The sequence below is a fragment of the Mesocricetus auratus genome, unplaced genomic scaffold (assembly GCF_017639785.1).
Source record: "Mesocricetus auratus isolate SY011 unplaced genomic scaffold, BCM_Maur_2.0 Super-Scaffold_100691, whole genome shotgun sequence".
Taxonomy (NCBI): Eukaryota; Metazoa; Chordata; class Mammalia; order Rodentia; family Cricetidae; genus Mesocricetus; species Mesocricetus auratus.
In genome coordinates, this window is record NW_024429267.1 from 13,140,713 (window position 1) to 13,155,365 (window position 14,653).

The window sequence follows — 14,653 nt, forward strand, 5'->3', positions numbered from 1 at the left end:
GGAGCTGTCTGTGAGAAAATGGGAATTAGGGTCATGATGTCCTGGCCAGAGCAAATACCAATGAAAAAATGTAACAAATTCATAAAAATCTATCTTCATATTAACAGAAAAGAGACAGAAGCTCAAATTAGAGTCATCTTAGTATGGCTTAGGAGGTAATTGTTGTTGATCACAGTCTGGATGGGGCCGGGGGAAGATGCCCTGTCTGGAAAACTTGGCTACAGAATCTAGAAGGCCAGAGTTCTCAGGAGAAGGTCACACCAAGAGGACTGGAGTCTGAGGATGCAAGCAGCCCCCCCCTCCCCCGGGCTACACCTAGACATGTCTGAAGGCTCTAGGTCTGATTTGATCTTCCTTCTCATGAACTTCTGAGGGGCTACTCACAGCCTGAACCACACAGGCAAACACACAGGCACATCCACAGTGTAGCACGCAGAGCCTGGCCTCATGGGAAGAGGGGAGGGGACCAGGAGGGCAAAGGAAACCATCGTGCACAGTGGTGGACAGAGCTCTTAAAAATGTCTGAAATAAGAGGGCAAGTTCATCTCCTACAAGGGCCTGAACTAAACCAGTAGTGAACCATTTTTTCCTAGTTGCCTTGGACTTCTACGTGACAGATTGAATAAAACATGCTTTTAAGAGTTTGATAAAAATCAATAATATAATTTTATCTAACTCTGTCTACCTCTCCAGGGGCACTATCTCTTCCCTTGGATGATAAGCAATAAATGGCATCAACCATAAAATTCCAAGCTTTTCCCCCTCTAAATATCTCCCCCCTCTGTCTCTATCACTCTGTCATTCTGTCTCTCTCAGCACTCCATCATTTTCTAGCACAAGATCGTGGACAGCAGCCTTCAATGAAGATTGTGATCAGATAAACTCAAACAGGAGTGCTGCTATACAACTTATAACTGCATTAACTAAAATAGTAAGACAATGTTATATCACACGATTTAAAATATTTATGCTTAAACGAAGAACCCTTATTTGTCCTAAGAGTTTGTGATTTGTAGCTGGCCAAGTATGGTAGCTGGCCAAGAATGTACCAAGTATTTAGATTTCAAAAATAAATGAATGGAAACTTTGTGAGAAGACAGAATTACTAGCTATAAACTGTGATAGCTGCATGGGAATGTTACAAAAGTGAATACTTGGTTGGTGGAGGATAAGGTTGAAAGAGTAGGATAGAAGGATAGGAGGGAGATGAACCAGCGATATCCCTCATAACAACACATGTATAGATGCCAGAAAGAGGAAATCAGGCTACATACAAAAGGGCTTCCAACAACAGGAGTTTTTCCTTACATTCAATGTGGGTTCCTATGGTATGGATGTGTCCAGTATTTAACAGTGTCCTGGTTCCTGCGCATGCCCAATAACTAGATGGAGTGAGAGTGGGACGGTTAGCTTTTGTCCTCTTGACACAAACCTGGATATATCTAGAAAGAGGTGATTTTAACGGAGAAATTGCTTGCATTAAGATTGGTCTGTAGTGAAGTTAATGACTGATGTGGGAGGGCTCTGTTCACTGCAGGTGGTACCACCTGTGGGCAGGTGGTCTTGGGATAGTAAGAAAGCAGGCTGAACAAGCCATGGGAACCAAAGCAGCGCGCAGTATTCCTCCATGGTCTTTGCCTCCAGATTCCTTCCTGCCTTAAGGTTTTGCTTTGGCTTCCTCCAGTGATGGGCTATGATGTGGAAGTATAAGCCAAATAAACTCTTTTCTCTCCAAAGTTGCTCTTACTCATGGTGTTTATCATGGCAGTAGAAACCCTAATACAGAGAGGACTCTGGAAAACAAATGGCAAAGTTAACGGGTTTGGAGTCACTGGGAGGAAAACAAAATTATCAACTTAGAATTTGGTTACTGAGCAAGGAGATTTTAATTACATTAAAATGCATGCTAGTGCTGATGAGATGTCTCAGAAGGTAAAGGCACTTGCCACCAAGGTCAACAGCCTGGGTTTGATTCCCCAGGACCCACATGGTAGAAGGACAGAACCAAGTCCCACAAAGCTGCCCATATGCTGGAGACAGATGTGACCTCCCCCTACCTAGGTATAATAAAATGTTGTTTTAAAATACAGAATAGGGCAGAAGATAAAGATAAAGTAGTACAAGTTATTTAACGTGAGGTGGAAGGCTAACACAGCCATGAGTAACACAGCCATGAGTGGTAGTAATGAAGGATATTGCCTCTGCCATCGAACTGCACATTTCTGAATTCATGTGTGACTCTGCATCTTTATCTGGAAGGTGTGAGGTGTCATTAGTTCTGTAGGATCTCAGGAGGAACATCACAGTTGCTTGCTGGGTGATGACAGATGTGTGCCTGTCTCCCTGTAACGTTACCTAGCATGCCTTTCCTTTGCTTTCCTGTGCTTGGAAAGCAGGTCTCCTGCTGAGAGCTGGTCCCAGCGCACTTCCTATTAAAGCTATCTGTGTTCAGCTCTTCATCGGACTGATGATTCCCCTTGGGTTTTGTGAAGAGAATGTCATTGTATTGTGACATCCGAGTAGACAAGCTTCACATATTCTCCTTACTTCTCTGCTTGTGCCTCTAGAGAAAGGTTGAACCACTTAAGTGTTCTCTGGGGACAGTCCATGATGGATCTATTGGAAAGAGTCAGATCGCTGGCCATTTCTGAGGGCTTATAAGCTAAAATGAGAAATGACTTTTAAAAACCAGCATGAAGGTAGAAATGGTTGGGCACATTAATGGTACTTCCCCACACACTGAAGACATTCCAAATGTTCTCCCAGAGCTGACCATCAGAGGCCCTTGGAACTCAAAGCTCATTTCTTTGTTTACTAGTTATTTTTGTTTTGTTAATAAAATATTTTAAATTCTTCCTATATTTCTGGTAAGAAACAAAACCACACCAACAAATCCATTTTACAATGAAATGCATCTAATGATGTCTTCTTTACTCCCCTGGGCACATCTTTTATATCTTGAGGAAAATAACTAAAGGTAACTAATGGTTCCTCTAGGTTATACGGCTCCAGAAGAATGTATACTTGAGAAGCTCCTGACTTTCACTGCTAATAATAAGAATGTGCTTAGGTAACTCATTTGTCTCTTAAACTTTCCATATTTGATGTCATAATTGTCACAAATAACACAATTTATGCTAAATTATAAAAATTATATAATTACAATTGACCAGACTCTATGCAACCATAGTGAAATATAATGATTATATTGAAGTGTACTCATAGAATCAAAGATGTGAGTCTAAAGCTATCTGCTTTCTGTTTTCAAATTAAAATACATTAGACTCTACTTTTACTGAATATAAATTGGTAAAAGGAGATTATCTGTTTTCAGACATTTTAATGAGCAGAAGCTCAAAGATTTTACTCAAAAGAGACAAAAAAGATTCTTTGAATAAAAGCACTTCCGCTCATGGATTTTAATTCACACAGTCATTAACTGGAAGAGATTATTTTTCTTTATGAGACAATTGCAACTTAGACATAAAATATTCCCACTCTGTGAAGAGCTTGTGATCTACATTCTTTGTGCCCTAACAAAATCTCAGATAAGGAAACAGAATGAGGCTCAGGATGGCTCGGCAATGAATCATCTTGTGTCTCCTTCCAGACCGTGTTATCCATTGAATAAACTCCACTTAATATGTTCAAGACTTACACATTTTTTTTTACTATCTGTGGCATCATGAAATATTCTAAGAGCTCATGATTTAATGAAATAACTGTTAGCAAAAGCACTTTCTTACTGACAAATATTGTAATCAAGATACAAGAAATGCATTTTGGACCAGCTTCTAAAACTATAAGCTATGCATCCCCAAGGAGGAGTGACAGTGACAGAAAGGGCCATTTTTTTCAAGCCAACTCCCCAACTCAAGCCATCAAGTTAACTCCTGGGTAGAGAAAATATCAAACTTGATACAAAGATCAAAATGATTCCTACTAATTTCACTCCAAACGTACTGCAGTATTTATGCATTTTAATTCTGCAGAGAAACCCAAGACTCTTTGCACTAAGCCTAGAGAGCCAAATTGAAAGAATTATTGTCAACATGGTTATTGTGTAGGGATTTTAAAACTTGTCAGATTCTGTATCCAAAACACTTCCTTTTGTTTCCTCATAACCCAACTGACTTGCTTTTCTCCCTTGCCCACTAACCAGGGCTTCCAGCTTCCGTGCTGTGGCCCCATAGATTCATATGTTTTAATGCTTCATCCCTGCTAAGGAGGACTTGAGGTGGGTTCTAAACGGAAAAAGTGAGTCAATGGAGGTATCTCTGAGGTCCGATAGCCCTGATCCACTTTCTGTCTGCTCTGTGTTGCCTAACCAGGATTGGAACATGGCCGGTTGCCTCATGCTCCTGCTGCAATGCCTTCCCCACCATCATGGGATATGCACGTTCATACTGTGAATAACCCATCTTCCCCCCCACCCCGTTAAGTTACTTCTTGTCTTGTATTTGATCACAACAAGAAAACAATTAGTGCAGAGACATACTTATTTTGATGTCATTTTTGTGTGTTCTGTGTATAGTATTTGACTGCAGCATCATTGAGCTCTGACTAGTAGATGCTGGAAATAGCCCCTGTTCTCTGATAGAAACCCAAGCTTTCCAGACACTGCCTAATTTCTGGGAGAGTTCTCTCTGCATGTGAAACCACTGTGCTAGATCAACAATTAAATGACACCACAGTCACTGCAGGATGCTGCTCACTTTATGGATTGGGTTGGAGGTGATTTTCAGTAAACATCTGCCATATGAATATGGAGTAAGATGGAGCCTAGGCATTGCAGTGCATTGTTGGAATATTAAGTACTCATCAACCAAACCTAGCTTCACATAACACCTTAGGAATCCTTCTATATCCAATTTGGACTTAGGATTTATTTTCTAGCATTTGGTTGGAATAGAAGGAGAAGAAAATGTTCTAATATGGTAGATTTCATTTGAACTCCGACTCATAAATTTCTAATGAGATGTAAAGAAAAAGAATCAGTATTTCTATTTTCTTGCTTTTTCCTTTTTTTGCTACTGATGATACTTTAAATGTAATCAATGTAGAGAACAGAGGAAAAGAAAAAGAGGGTAGAATAGGAGAGGAAAGGGCAAGGAAAAATAACAAAGGGAAGAGTGTGCAATTTATGAAAAAGTTAATTCAAATAATCTTTTTAAAGGAAGCATGTCTTCCAACTTGAACATAACCCGAAGAAATTATTAAATTAAAAGTAATTGACTTTTCCCTTCAATAATATTACAATTTGTCTAATAGAGACAGAGAATATAGAAGAGAAAATGATGAGAAATAAATCTTACAAAAAGGAAAAGAAAAAAAGTTGAATTTTGTTAATTCCTTCCATGTTAAATTAAGGTGTCACAAGACAGATCACACAACCAACGTGACAGATCTCTCTAGAGTCATGTAGTTGTCACAATTTCCATCAAGGCGCATGTGTGATGGAATTGAGAATGCAGAATCTAGACTTGGACTTGAAAAATGGGGTCTGGCTTTCCCCCTTTAAGCAAGTAACCTTGGGTTTGAGTTCACCCATAACAGAACCTGAGACAAACATTTAAGAGTGGGAAGAAGTCTACTTGGAATCACACACCATGACTGCACATGGTCCTGAGTTTGTCTATCTGAGAAGGCATCCTGTGAAACAGTAGGTAAGGGAGGAAGTGAGAGGAGGAGAGAGAAAGGAAACCAGAATGGAAAATTCTATCATCTATCCACCTCTGAGGGGAGCCCAATCCTTGTTTCCCTGGAACTCTGGGGTGAGTATAGAGACTAAACATCACAGTTGGTAAAATATCACCTTTTGTCTAAGCCATCTTTCTGTTCTTTTTCATCTATAAAGAATGTTGAAAGCTGTGGTATTCTCTGCTAATGCAAACCCTCTATTTTTAACTGTGTTTCATGCTGGGTGCTATTTCAGGTAATGGTGAGGTTGATCAGTGTGTGTTGCTCTCAGGTCAAGAGCTACTTACTCTGTGAGCTTTGTGTCTCTATGAACTTCTTGATCAAAGCATCAGTAGTTTGCGTGTAGAGGCTGAGAGCATATCTCAGGGAGTGAAGGTCTGGGCTTTTCTCCAGAAAATTCTTCTTCAGTCCATTTCCTCCAGCATGGAAATATTGCTAAAAGGGAGAAAAGGAAAGTTATATGAGCAAAGGATTTAGGAGGAAACACTGAGGGAAGGAATTTATTACACTCATAGAGGAGCTTAAAACAATTCCATTAGGTAAGTTGTTGAGTAAGTACATGGAAAGAGTGTACCATTTGTCCAGTTCTAAGTCACCATCAGCTAACTTAGGTTCAAGACAGATCTATACAGGCCTAAGATGTTTTCTTTTCATTTAAAATGCCAGTTATATAAATGGGTCTCGAATGTACAGTGGTTAGAATTCTTCCAGAATGATAGGCTTCAGTGAACATGATCAACTCGATTATTAATTTTTATTTCCAAAGAACAGTGAAAGTTTCCAACACTTTATAAAGAAGGTAGACCCTGTTACTTATTTTACAGATACTCAAATTCTAGAATCTCTGCTCTCTGTAAGGCTTATAGAGACTTACCATTGGGTTTTGTTTAATTTGTTTTTCTGAGTCCTAATTAAGAAATTTTTAACTTTCCCTTTTTCTTCTCTTCTGTATCTTTCTTTTGGATGCTGACAAAAGCCTAAGTACTTTTTCTCTGATACTTGAGAATTTTTTCTTACTCTTTCTCTAAAGCTCCTCTAGCCACTGTGGCTATCTGTCAGCCATGTAGCTGACCTTTATGCCAAGTTAACTCAAATGGCAAAGCTTTTTCTCTTTCCTTTCTTTACCCCCATGTCTCTGAGAAACAGCTGAGGTTTTCAGCCCTCCTGCCATGGTGTTTTTCTACTAAAGTTCAATAAAATTGTCTTTGAGCATTAAAAAAGTTATTTGATAATATACACAACAGAGGACAGCAAATAACCTTACTGTGTAGGGGGTCAGTAAAAGCTTCTGAAGACATTCTGATGGAATGGTACCTCTGTTCCTTAGGATTGTTAGTCTTTATGTTTGAGACAAAGTCTCATGTAGTTCAGGAAGTGCTTGAACTCAATGCATAGCTGAGGATGACCTTGAACTTCTTATCCTCCTGCTTCCACCTCCAGGGCTCTTCAATTACAGGTGTGCTACACCACACTCAGTTTGTGCTCTGCTGGAGCTAGAATCCAGGGCTTCATGTGTGCTAGTCAAGCGCTCTACTGAACCACATCTCCAGCCCAGTACTGCTACTTTCAACTTCAGTAGCCACTATATAAGCCATGGCAGTGAGCTAGACAGCAATCATATTACATCACCACTAGGAACCCTGGTGGGGGTCTCACATTGTCTAGCAAGAACTGAGAGACCTGATGGTTCTCATACTGTGCTTCTCCCCTACAGCATTACAAATGCTGTCTGCCATCTTTTTCTATTCTAATTTCTAAATCGTATTCCCTAGAATTAACACATTGCCTTGAGGCAGAGGAAGTCCTAGAAAAGCAAAGAAAGACCACAAGCTCAGAGATGCAGAAAGTTTATTGACATAGTCAAGGGCTTGGGACTTAGTAAAGACATCTATTTAACCCTCTCCCAATATTCCTGGTCTCCATAAACCATCTAAATCACAGACCTTTATGAACAGTTCTGAGGATACAAATATCCCAGAGAATAGGGTTTTGGAAACCTGGGGAAGAATAACATGACCAGATTTGACACAACTGAGAGATTTTTTAAAGGCCTAGGAGTATCCATGGAGGAAGGGAACATGATTAAAGTATGAAGACGTAAGCTATGTGTTCATCCTTGAACCCTTTATAATAACCCTATAGGAAGACATGCTTTTCTGATAAGGCATTATTTTGTAGAACTAGAGGGACTGGGAGTCCTAATCATGAAACAAAAACAGCAATAAGATCTGGGTTTGTTCCTTAGTATAGCCAGGGTCTCCCTGGGGTTTTCAGTGATGCTTAACTGACTTCTTCCTCTTGGCCAGAGTCTTGTTATGAATTCTGTTATGGGCCCTGCAGGCAGGGTATTAAGAAAGCAGATTGGTTGGGTCAGAAATGATGGCTTTGTTTCCAGAGAGCACTTTGTAGCAGGGGATGCTGCGAAACTGGAGTCTTGGATAGATGGTATTGCTGTAAGGGAGAACACAAGCCATGGGGAGCAGGGAATAGAAACAGCCAGAGACAAACAACACAGCCACTGGCTTCAGAGTCAGTGAAGGAAATGATTTCTGTGCTTATGGAAGCAGAGATTCCCAAGACATGCTTTTATATAAGTCTTTCACTCCTAGTTGGAGCTGGGTGACAACACCCAAGAGAAAGAAATCAAGAGAAAGAGGCCATGGTTATAGCGTGGACCTTGACACTCAAGAGATTTTGCAGTCTTGACCCTTTGTCAGCCCGAACGAACAATACTGAGTGGGATGTGTATTTGGTTGAAGCTTGAAGAACATCTGTGAGAGAGTAAAAGCCTTAAGTCTTAAACAAATGCCACAGTCCACAGCTCAGCACAGCTCAGTTCTCCTTTCATTATAGTGAATTACACACCAGAAGGAAATTACATGCTACAGGGGAATTATATACTGGAAGAAAATTCGAAAATGTGAGGTTTTGAAGCTTTCTGGAGGTTTCCCTCATGCATGTAGAAGTAGATTCTTTTCCATAAACTATAAACAAAAGACAGAGGGCTGATTGCTTCCTACTGCCTGTCCAAAGACCCTCCAATTTGACCTCTTAAAACCCTCCACACTGCAACAAATTAAGATAGATAATTAAAAGAAGTCAGGATGAGTTATTTCTTCCTCATTAAAGAAAAGAAAATTTGAGTTCTGTGTTGGTTGTTCACAAGGGATACGGATGCCAGCGAGGTTCCAAACTGCCTGTGCCTGGCCCTGTGTTGGCTGATGCTCTACTATGTACTTGGGGTAACAAAGTTGAGACAAATCTCAAGGTTATTACATGAATGACAATCAATGGTGGCTGCAAAATCATGATACTCTAGATTTACTAAATGAAATGGCAGAAAGATCATGGATAGACCTATATTCATAAACCTCTGGATTATCCTAGGATACTTCTCCATCTTGTCCTCAAGTTCACTGCAAGTCCCAGTGCCTCTCCCTTTATCATGTCACTCACATCATTCTTTCATATTTTGTCACTATACAACCAATCCTCTTGATGATGGCCCTAATCTAAGACTAGCTGTAACCGATCTCTGATTTAATCTTGAACTACTCAATCTATTTTGTACATTTTCATAAGATGCTGTGCTGAAATGATATTTTCAGGTCATCAGTGAGTCCTCTTTTATAAATATACCAAGAACCCAAAATGATTTGACTTTCAACCCAGACATTTAATGTCAACCAATCCCACTTTACACTGCTTCATTATGCCAACTCCCAGTAACACCAGCCCAGGCCTCCAAGTGATCTACCTGGATCCCTTAATCCCATCTTGTGCCTTTCTATGGGAATTCCTTTCTTTCTCTATATGTTTATGCTGTATATGTTTATTCTGTATATGTTTATTCCCCCACATAAAACTTCTAATCAACCCACTGACCTCCCACACAGCTTTCTAGTCCATGATAGCTCTCCCCAAACTCTTGACCTCTCCAGGTTGAGGAAACTTTTCTAAATATCGACTACTTTCTTTTTCTTTCAAAGAAGATTTTATTTTATTTATGAACAAATGTGTCTATATGTACATACATGAAAGGGCACTAGAACCCTTCAAAATAGAGTTACAGATATTTACAAGCAACCAGTGTGGGTGCCGGGATCCAAACTTAAGATCCTCTAGGAGAGATAGGTGTTCCTAACCACAGAGCCATTTCTTCCGGCCCCTTCATCACCTTCTGTCTGTGCTTTTCAATTGGTAATTGAACCACCTGCCCCATCTCTTATACCATTGTAAGTCAACACCCATTCACATTTAGCTTTCAACATACCTCTTTCATCTTTTAATCTAGACTGGGTATCCCCTCGGGGAAGGAACAGCAGTGCTTCCCAAATGGGGCACTTCTGGGGCGCAGTTAATGGATCCCATTGGTTTGTACCCTTATAGGGAGAATGTGCTGTGGTGAATAATAAGTCAGAAGGCCAGTGGCCTAGACCCTAAGGCCCTGGGAAAAGACTGCCTGGGAAAGAATCAGACTTACGGGAGCTCCACTGGGAAGGTGACAGGCCCTAAAGGAAAGGAAGGAAACACTGTAGAATGTGTGGGACCTTGGCTTTCATGATAAAAAAGTGCATTTTCACCAGGAGCCACTCCTCAGGAGATATGAAAGTTAACATTTATGAAGAACATGTGCCATGAAGCCTTCAGTGAGGGTTCACCTAGTTTCTTACTGAACCTCCAGGCAGCAGTGAGTGGGACCATAGCATGTGAGTCACCCACTATCTGATTTTCTACTTGCCAGTGACTGAGATTCCTTCATGATCCCAAGAGTTTTATTTGTATGCCCCTGTCAGACTCTGTAAAACTGGGGCTTTACCAACACCAGGGTGGGCGAATCTATCCTACTGACTAGAAGCTGGGAAGAGTAGCATTGAGCACCATGTGCTGTTATCTTAAACTTAGCTGGAGATCCCTCACCCCTGTTTGCAGAAGCTACAGAAAGCAAAGCACTTTAGACGTGGCTGTGCTTTGTGGGTAAAGAATCACACTGCTAAATATACACTCAGGAAAAATATTGTCTAGATGTTGAGCAAACCATTTTCATAATCCCAAAAAAGTCCAGTGACTCCCCCTTCTGGATCTTCATTGTTGACCACCCACAGTCGGTTTTTACTGGTGTGCTGGAACATGCAAATGTTTTTTCCACAAGTCTGCAAGGAGAGTTCCCTTTTTAGTTCTATGTACTATTTTAGCTGCAAGTTCTCATCACAGTTTTTACTTTAAACTGTTACATACATTTGGCACATTCATGTAGATAACTACTATGCAGACATTTATGAGCTTTGCCTCCCTTTCTGTAGAGGTCTTTTAAATATACTACTTGATATTCTAAGGATATTTTCTACACATCTTGATTCCTCTTGTATGCATCTGATCAGAATTGCTGATCTCACTCACTGTCTTTTAGAGTTTCCCTTTTCCTGACAAATTGAAGTGGAGATTCAAGACTTTGGTGTTTAAATTTGGGCATTCTAGCCTCAATCTAATGTCCCTTTCTTGTTTTGTGATACGTGGTCAACTGTGGTCTATTTTTCATCCACACTGTCTGAGGGTTTCAGGGTGGTGATTCATTCCCTCTCAGCAGTCACTTCTTTTTTCTCAGACCTGAGAAATTACTTCTGTCCATTTACTCTCTCTTCAGTCCCTGCATCCTCCAGCATCCTCACCCCCCACCCCATAAACGCTTTGTCTTAGACTTCTAGAGAGAACTTGTTTACTCCGCTTTCTGCATCCCCCTGGGCTTTGACCAAGTGCTTGCATTTCTTGATTGTTGCCACTTTTGTTCCTATTTCAAAGATCCTTGGTCTCCTCTTACTTCTTCATTATTCACCACACTTTCTATGTACAGTGAGCTCTCAGGTAATGACTTTTGAATTGCAATGCTGCAGACAAGGTAGGTTATTATATTCTTACCGTAAGCAGCTGAATTCTAAATTAATGCACGGACTATGTAAAGTCTGAAAACCGTGCAATGATAAAAAGAAGATGCTGAGAAGTTGTCACTGAAATTGGATAATGGAGAAGAGTAATGGATGGAATTTCAGAGGTGTGCAGTGTCATTCAAAACCCATGTTTAGCTATCTTGCTGATATTTAATACAAATAATGGTGTTACCTAGGACTGGGGGAAAAGGAACAGAAATTTGTTCAGTCTAACATGCAGGGCATTTATGAGAATCAGATGAGGTAAAGCATACACCTGAGAAAGATTTGGCAAATGCCAACACCAGTTTAGTCTGTCTTTTATAAACCACACAACACTCTTCTTAACATTTCTTTCCCATCCTCAGATTATTGGACTTAATTGACCTAAGGAAGAATGAAGGGTCATCCTTTTGTAAGCCTTTGGGAGTCAGCCCAGTGGCACCTGCTGCTTTGCTTTAAGAACATCTTTCTCCTGAAGCTCAACTGTGTTGTAGAGTTCTCTAACAAGGTTCTAGACAATCATGGAAGCTTTAGTCTTTAAAGTTAAGCTTGGGAAAACTGATTATGGAATTCAGGTAAAAACTTAGGCAGACAGATAGACCACTGGGTCAGGAGAATCTTCTAGAAAGCACAGTGGTCCTAACAGAGTGATTACTAGAGAAATAATTGACATCATAGAAATTAGGGATGAGGGGGATGTGGCAGCCACAGGCTCTAGAGGACCAGTCAGACTCCAGTCCTAGACAGTGATGATGATTTGGAAACAGCTAACAGGGTCATGGGCAACAGGTAGGAGTTTTGTTTACAAGTGCCATGTGGCTGAGGCTTAATTAGAGATTTATGCCAATCACCGATGCTAGGATATTTGAGACATTGAGATGTAGATAGAAGGGATTCATTTGTGAACTGAGGTTGTCTTACAGTTTGGAGGAGCATTCAGTCTGCAGGCAGTGGGCATGTAGTCCCAGTCAGAATAACTAGAAGATGATGAGATTAGAGGCAGGAGTCAGATTGACCAATACATTGATTAATATTTCCACAGGAGACATTCCATTTTCTCACCTAAAGCATGATTTCTAGCAAAATCCAGGAGAGGCTGAACTCAAATCCTAAAATTTTCTTTTCTTTTCAGAATACATTCTAGTGTGTTTACTTTTTTCTAGCCCTTATTTCTTATTTATAGCTAAGAGTACCCTATGACTCCAGACATCAATCAATTCTTATTCCAATTTTTGAAAACTTTCAGAAAAACATAGCTTTGGATTTCTCCTGTATTTTTGTTGTCATCCTCTCATAGCGTTTTATAACCCAGGTGAAGTGGAGATGGCACAGGACTCAGGACAATGAGGAGGGGAGAACAATGTAACCAACAGTTCTTCACTGTACTAGATACGCTATAGGATGAATGATTTATTCAATGAGGAGTGGGACCACGAGACACAGTTTAGGAGGTACATTTACTTTTCTAACCCTTTAATACATAAATCATTCACACACACGCACACATACACACACGCCACACTCTTTTTCACACACACGTACACCCAAAACACACATGTCAGTTTCTCTCTCATACCCCCACAGACTCCCACACAAACACTCATACATAACACATATCTACATACCCAAACCACACACATGACACACATGCACACACATGCATACCACATACTATATTACACAACACAGCACAACACATTCACACACACACACACAATCATACACACAAGTTATTTGGAAAGGAAAACACGTTGAGACCATATACATTTAATTCTCGCTACAATACTTCCTGTCAGTGCTTTGCTATGTGGGTAAAATGCTCGGAGAACAAAGCTTCTGGGTTTGCAGTGGATTGCAGAATGAAATTTTATTGTATTACTAAGAGAGAGTAGGAGGTTGTCTTTTATAAATGATTTCCACAACCATAGAAATTCTTAGTACAAAGTATGCTAACCTAAAATTCTCCTGAACCATCTGTTTAACTGCATTGGCAGGGGTAGGGGGGATAGGGAGTAGGGGTGCATATCTTTCTCTGAGAACATATGTAATAAGTGTCATTCACATTTTTCTAGAGAGACACAGAGCAAGAAATATAAAAGTGTGTTGTTATGGATGAAGTAAGGGAGACGAATGTGCTGGAGCTAGCAAACATCCGGAATGCATCTAGTTGACTATCTCCTGATCACAGCTGGGACAGCTGCACAGTGGGGGAGCCTTACTGTGGAGAGACGAGGTGACCTCAGTGAATACCCAGGGATACCATATCCTACCTTGATAGTGGCCAAGACCACCTCCATTATTGCACACTGTCTGGGTGTCAGACCCTTGGCATCTTCTCGAATCATGTGCTCCTGGAAGACAGTTGAAAAGCTGCTCAGGTGACAGATGTATTTATTCAGTTATTTTCAAATACAATTTGTACAGTTCCCACACACAAACATCTAAAATATACTCTTCAGGGGCTGGAGAGATGATTCAGCAGTTAACAGCACTTACTGCTCTTGCAGAGGACCTGAGTTCTGTTCCTAGTACCCACGTGGCAGCTCACAACCATCTAATTCCAGTTCCAGAGGATCTGGTGCCCCTTTCTGGCCTCTCAAAGCATTATATGCACATGGTGCTCTTATATACATGAAGGGAAAACACTCATACATATGAAAATAAAAATAAATCTTGGAACTCTGAGCTGGGCGTTGGTGGTGCATGGCTTTAATCTCAGCACTCGTGAGGCAGAGGCAGGTGGATCTCTGTGAGTTCAAGGCCAGCCTGGTCTACAGAGCTAGTTCCAGGATAACCTCCAAAGCCACAGAGAAACCCTGTCTTGAAAAACCAAAAAAAAAAAAAAAAAGAAAGAAATGGAACTCTGGCAGAGGTGTCCCGTTATTTATATTCCAAATAAATGTTAAATGAAAAGGTAAAGTAACCAGAAACCTGTATCCTAAAGACTTTCACATTAATTCCTTGACTGGTGCTCTGTCCATCTGAGGAATTCAGTACAGCAAAGGGATTAAGGAGGCCAAGTTCAG

General features: G+C 40.5%; 1 protein-coding gene across 5 annotated transcripts in view; it reads right to left on the reverse strand.

The window, feature by feature from the left end:
• The window catches only part of Unc13c (unc-13 homolog C), a 449,289-nt gene that overhangs the window by 27,901 nt on the left and 406,735 nt on the right, over positions 1-14,653 (reverse strand). For all 5 annotated transcript variants that reach the window (XM_005073734.3, XM_040739669.1, XM_040739671.1 and 2 more), the window contains 2 exons: positions 13,898-13,978; positions 5,988-6,135 (listed from right to left, as the gene is read on the reverse strand). In XM_005073734.3, the coding sequence (XP_005073791.1) occupies positions 5,988-6,135; positions 13,898-13,978 (229 nt within the window). The remainder of the gene's footprint in view (positions 1-5,987; positions 6,136-13,897; positions 13,979-14,653) is intronic.